Raw genomic sequence first — 6,000 nt, forward strand, 5'->3', positions numbered from 1 at the left:
TAATGTGCATTTTGAAAAAAATTGAGTGCCAAGTAAATGGAAAGTACCCAAAATAATGCCTGATACAAAGAGATGTTTGCTATAAACATTATCATCAAAGCATTACTGTAATAAGTGAGAATTTAATTATTCACTGTTGACTATTATAACCCAGCATCTAACATGGGAGGGGCCCAAATATTTATGGAATTAAACATTGTCGAGTGAAACTATGCTTTAATAAAACTGTAAACCACTAATTGTTCCATTTAATTGTTTTGGGTTACCTATAATCCTAAAGCAAAAAATCACTTACCATTTTATATCCAAGTAAATTTGACAAAATGGTTATATTCTTTTCATTGGTTCCACAACATATCTATTTAATTAGGTAGAACTCTTAAATAACTTTTTTGCATAATCTACATTAGACTTTTAAGTATTACAGAATTTTTTTTTCATGTTTTAACTTCAGCATAAACTCAGCATTAATGTCCTTGAGGGAACATACAAGTTAGTTTATCAACCTACTCCCAGAGATTTGCAGCTAGTCAGAAAAACAAAGTACAAAAGGAAATATTACAAATGATAATGTACAGCAACCACAAAAAAAAAACAAAAAAAACCAAGGAAACAAATGGGATTACACTCTTCCTTACCAATCACAAATAGCTTTGGTTTTGAAGCTGTTTGGGGTAGAATGTCTTACATTTAGATTAGTTTTAACCCTGAAAACTCAAGGAAGAGGAGATATGCATGAAGCAAGTATGAGTATTGGGACACGGCAGCAAGTCACAGAGCAATAAACGTTTCTTACCCTTAATCTTTATTTTTAATTGCTTTCCACCAAATTCTTCAAGCTTCCCGTCTCACACTCTTGGCTCAAAAAGGCTTAAATCTAAATTAGATCAACTTGCTATCACATTCATAACTCTACTCAACAAGGTAAAAAATCGTGTTTTCCAACTGCATGCAAAATCAATCAAGTGACCTACCTGGTATGCCTGTCTCCAAAACTAGTAAGGGTATGAAGTTATCCTGCCAAGAATATTTCCTTATGCTCTCTTATCATTAGCTAAAAATTTCCTTCCAGCTTTCCACTTTTATCTATAATTTTCTACGGATAAATATTGCAGGCTGAAGTTTCTTGGCAGCTGTCCTGAGGGGGCTTGGAAAGCTCCCAATTCATCTTACCATGTTTATCCTAAACCCCTGCCTCTCTGTATGCGGGTGGCATGCGTCCCCTCTCACCCTGCGATTTTGTGTTTGTCATGATCCACAAACCTAGATGAACGCACTCAGGATGAGGGGCATCTGGTTAAACTACTATCACATTTAAACACCCTTTCTGTACCTGATCCCACATCTTCTAAACCAATCACGTCCCCCACTCCATTAATGATCTGCTCATAACCCTCCAGTCAACCACTCCCCCCACAGCTTTCTCTCTCGCTTCAGACGCCCAACTTTCAGCTCCACCTTTGCTCCCCACTTAGGGAGACGAAACTTCGGGCCATTCACTCTGTTTCTCGCGAATTTCTCCCCAAACTCCCCGGACCCACTCCTTCTCACCCTCCCCGCGCGGCCGCGGCCAGCCGGCGCCCGCAGCCCAGGCCTCCGGGCCCCTCGCCTCCCCGCCCCTTTCCCGAGTCCACTGGCGGCAGCTGGCGCGCTGGACCCCGGAGCCGTCACCTTCTTCCGCCGCCATCGTCTCCGCAGAGACCCGGGTGGCCCTCCGGCTCCCGCGCGGCCCGGAGTCTCACTCCCTCGGCGTTGCGGAACACCCCAGCGGCCCCTGGCCCGCTCCCGGCCGCCGCGCCCCCACTTCCTGACCCGCCCCCCTCCGGTGTCGCGGCCAACCGCGTCCCCCCCGGCGGCCAGGGAACTAGAGTGCCGGGAGCGGCGGGCGGCCGGAGCGTTTCGCTGGGGCGCCTGGGCCTGCTGGCAGGAAGGAGCCTGGACGCCGCGGGCGCTGCCTATGGTTGGTGCTGCCGGCCCGCCCAGCCCCTCCCGGGGAAAGCGAGGTTACTGACGCCCGCCGCAAACCCTCACTTTGTGCATCAGTTGCAAAACCGTGGGCGAGGACCTGCTTTCCGCGACCTTGTGATTCATTTCTGGGAGTCAGAGACTATTCTCAGATTCACCTTTTAAAACCAGCCCGTACCCCCATTTTACAAAGAGGAAACTGAGGTCCAGCATCAAGTCAGTCTTCAGTGTAGTCAGAGCTGGAAATGGAACCCAGGACTTCGAACTGCTGTCAGTGCCTGCGGGCTCACCGTGGGCTGAGAGCCCGGCAAAATATTCTAGTTGGTGGTTTGGCATAGCAGACCGCTTGACCCTAACAAGAAAGAAGCTTGTACTAATTGACCAAAACGAATTAAACAAAACATTTCCATGTCATGATATTCAGGAAAACAAAACAGCCCAATTACTATGATTTGTGGAGGAAGGGTGTTGCGTCTAGTATTCCAGAGTAGTGGAAAATAGTTTTAATTTGTATGTCCTCACTTTTTGTATCCGATCTTTTCCAGCAAACACCAGGACCCCAAAAGTTTTCCCCAAAAGTTCATGGAAGTAAATTTAGGAACTGAGGAAATATCTTTTTGAAGTGGAAGAAGCAAGCACAGAACTAACTGAAGTCATGGGGTAATTATGGATGTTCCTTACTTAGCAGGGAACAGGTCTCCTAAAGAAGCCTTTATTAAGTTAGGGGAGAAGCTATCATTTTTTAATGCTGTGCAAAAACAGTTCCAGGAACTCGTTTTATGTCTTTGATTGTCTGTAAATATGTCTTTTGCCTTCAGACAACATTGCATTAGGAGTTAAAAACAGTGAACCAGAAAAGGCTCCTGGTCAACGCAGAAATGGTGGGCACTGGAAACCACAGGATATGACAGAGCCCTGGGCATTGGTCGTACATACCCCAAAGTCCTGTGTCAAATCAGCTGCGTGAAAACTACAACATAAGAGAAAGGAACATAACAACCCTCAAGGGCTGCTGGTTTCCAAGTCTAGAGTCTCCAAGCGCTATCCTATAGTTTTTTTCATGATCCCTCAAAGTAGACTTAATTGTAAATTCACCTGCTCTGTAGAGTAGTGGGAGAAAGAAAAATAAGAAGAAAAAAAAAACTTATTCCTTTTTTTTTTTTTTTTTGTACCAGGAATTGAAACAAGAGGCTTACCCACTGAGCCACATTCCTAGCACCTTCTCCCATTTAAAAAAAATTTTGAGGCAAGACCTCACTAAGGCTGGCTTTGAACTTGTGATCCTCCTGCCTCAACCTCCTGAGTTGCTGGGATTACAGGTTTGCACCCTGAAAAAAAAAGCAACTTAAAAGAAGAAATATACCTACTTGGGAGGCTAAAGCAGGAGAATTACAAGTTTGAGGCTAGCCTCAGTAACTTAGTGAGACCCTGAGCAACTTAGCAAGACCCTGACTCAAAAAGGACTAGGAATGTAGCTCAGTGATACAGCACCCTGGATTCAACCCCAATATAAGCCTCCACCCCACAAAAAAGAGAAAAGGAAACATGAAAGAAGATACTTACTCAGTCTTCAGAAATCAATAGACTAGGAATTGTTTTCTAGTATAAATATTTCTCCCTTGAACTCTAAAATGTTCACATATAATTAGAATAGAATATCTTAACCCTGAACCAATGCAATCAAAAAATATACTTCATCCAAAAAGATGTCCTGCAACCAGCATTATAGCTGTTTTCAGTGGGTCACTCCATAATACCAAGTCAGTTATTTTCAGATGATAATATACATGCCTAGAGGATACATGGTTCTAAGATGACTTCAGGTGAACCATACTGGTTACTATTATTATTATTAAATATTTTTAGTTGTCAATGAATATTTATTTATTTATATGTGGTGCTGAGAACCAGACCCAGTGCCTCCCACATGCTAGGCAAGCACTCTACCACTGAGCCACAACCCCAGCTCCCCATATTGATTATTTTTCCACAACGAACAATGGACTGCTAGTTTCCTGTCCAAAATTCAAAGGGTCACTTCATACCCTTTGCCTCACCTTGACTAACCCTAAAACACTCCACATTTTCTCAAGTGGTCTTTAACATGTAAAATATTCTCAGAGCAATGTGGTTTTCTGCCACCTCTAAAAGACTGGATGTAGTGGATATTTTTAGCGAAATATTATTGGTTTTAAGAAATTAAAAGTCTTGAGCTTGGGATGCAGCTCAGTGCAAACACAAACACACAAATACATAGAGTTTAGAGAATGTAGGAGTACCAAACTGGGCAAGAAAACAAAGACCTGTAATGAAAATTAAAATATTCAAAGACAATGCACTTGAAAGATGCTGGAAACCTACAGGATCTGATAACAAACTGGATGTATTAAATGATGATGATTCATAAGGTTTACATTATTAAAATAATCGTGTACATGTGTGTGTGTGGCGGGGGGGTGCTAGGGATCAAACCCAGGGTCTCAAACATGCTAGGCAAATGCTCTACCACTGAATTATATCTGTAGTTCATAATCATATACTTTCCATGTGTCAAGTACAACATGCTGCCAAGATGAGAAAAATACAAAACAAAGGCCCCTAAGGACTTATCTTCTTGAAACTAAAGAGACATATGCACTCATATATTGCTGGTGGGATGGCAAATTGGTGCAGCCACTCTTGGAAAGCAGTATGGAGATACCTCAGAAAACTTAGAATGGAACCATCATTTGACCCAGCTGTCCCATTCCTGGGTTTATACCCAAAGGACTTAAAATCAGCATATTACAGTCACGCAGCCACGTCAATGTTCATAGCAGCTCAATTCAGAATAGCTAGATTGTGGAACCAACCTAGATGCCCTCCAATAGATGAATAGATAAACTGTGGTATATATACACAATAGAATATTATGCAGCCATAAAGAATAAAAGTATGGTATTTGCAGGTAAATGGATGGAGTTGGAGAATATCATGCTAAGTGAAATAATCCAATCCCAAAAAACCAAAGGCCAAATGTTTTCTCTGGGATGCTGATACCTAACGGGTAGAGGGGAGAGGGTAAGGGAAGAATGGAGGAAATTTGGATTGTGTAAAAGGAAATGAGGGGAGAGAAGGGGGCGGTGGGGGGGGGAAGATAGTGGAATGAGACAAACATCATTACCCTATACATGTATGATTACACAAATGGTGTCTCTACATCGTGTACAACCAGAGAAATGAAAAGTTGTACCCCATTTGTGTACAATGAATCAAAACACATTCTGCTGTCATGTGTAATTAAATAGAACAAACAATTAAAAAGAAGAGACATATGCAAAGGTATTTTAAAAACATCCTTCTGGCTGGGCCCAGGGGCACACACCTGTAATCCCAGCAGTTTAGGAGACTAAGACAAGAAAAGTACAAGTTTGAGGCCAGCCTCAGCAACTTAGTACTTGTCTCAAAATAAAAATTTTAAAGGATCAGGGATGTAGCTCAGTGGTAAAGCCCTGGATTCAATCCCCAGTATGAAAAAGCAAAACAAAAAAATCAGTCAAACTTGATTAGTAGTAACCTACCATAATCACTGTTGAAATCCTTGAATCAGTTAAACTTTTATTTTAAACATGAAATTGTTTATTATGTAATCTTAGTTATCCATTGAGTAGCATCTTTATATTATTCTTAGACATGATCTATTTTGTGTACTCTGAATCAAATGCAATCAGTTCATTTTTGCTGTTGTTATATTCTAAGTTGTATTTTGGCTGTATTTTATCCCTATCATTACTCCAAACCCTGCAGATACATTGTAGACAAGTATTTCCTTTTTCCTTACTGTTTGAAGCTGTATTTCAGTGTCTCCTGCATACATTTGCCCTATTTCCATTCATCATTAGGATCTACTCATCTTTCTTTTCCACTGAGAACTACAATTGTACAAATCAACAAACTGGGGATCATATACTTCTCCAAAGTGGGATACATTTTTTAAAAAGCATTCTATCTAAATATTTTTGAATTGGATATACTAGTATCTTATTTAAAGATATT

The 6,000-nt window shown here is 41.4% G+C and overlaps 1 protein-coding gene across 2 annotated transcripts in view; it reads right to left on the reverse strand.

The window, feature by feature from the left end:
• Positions 1 to 1,808, reverse strand: part of Dpy19l4 (dpy-19 like 4) — a 79,051-nt gene extending 77,243 nt beyond the window's left edge. For both annotated transcript variants that reach the window (XM_047521752.1, XM_047521745.1), the window contains exon 1: positions 1,672 to 1,808. In XM_047521752.1, coding sequence (XP_047377708.1) covers positions 1,672 to 1,687 — 16 coding nt within the window. In that variant the 5' untranslated portion in view covers positions 1,688 to 1,808. The remainder of the gene's footprint in view (positions 1 to 1,671) is intronic.
• Positions 1,809 to 6,000: the final 4,192 nt, after the last annotated feature.

This window comes from Sciurus carolinensis, chromosome 1 (genome assembly GCF_902686445.1).
Source record: "Sciurus carolinensis chromosome 1, mSciCar1.2, whole genome shotgun sequence".
Taxonomy (NCBI): Eukaryota; Metazoa; Chordata; class Mammalia; order Rodentia; family Sciuridae; genus Sciurus; species Sciurus carolinensis.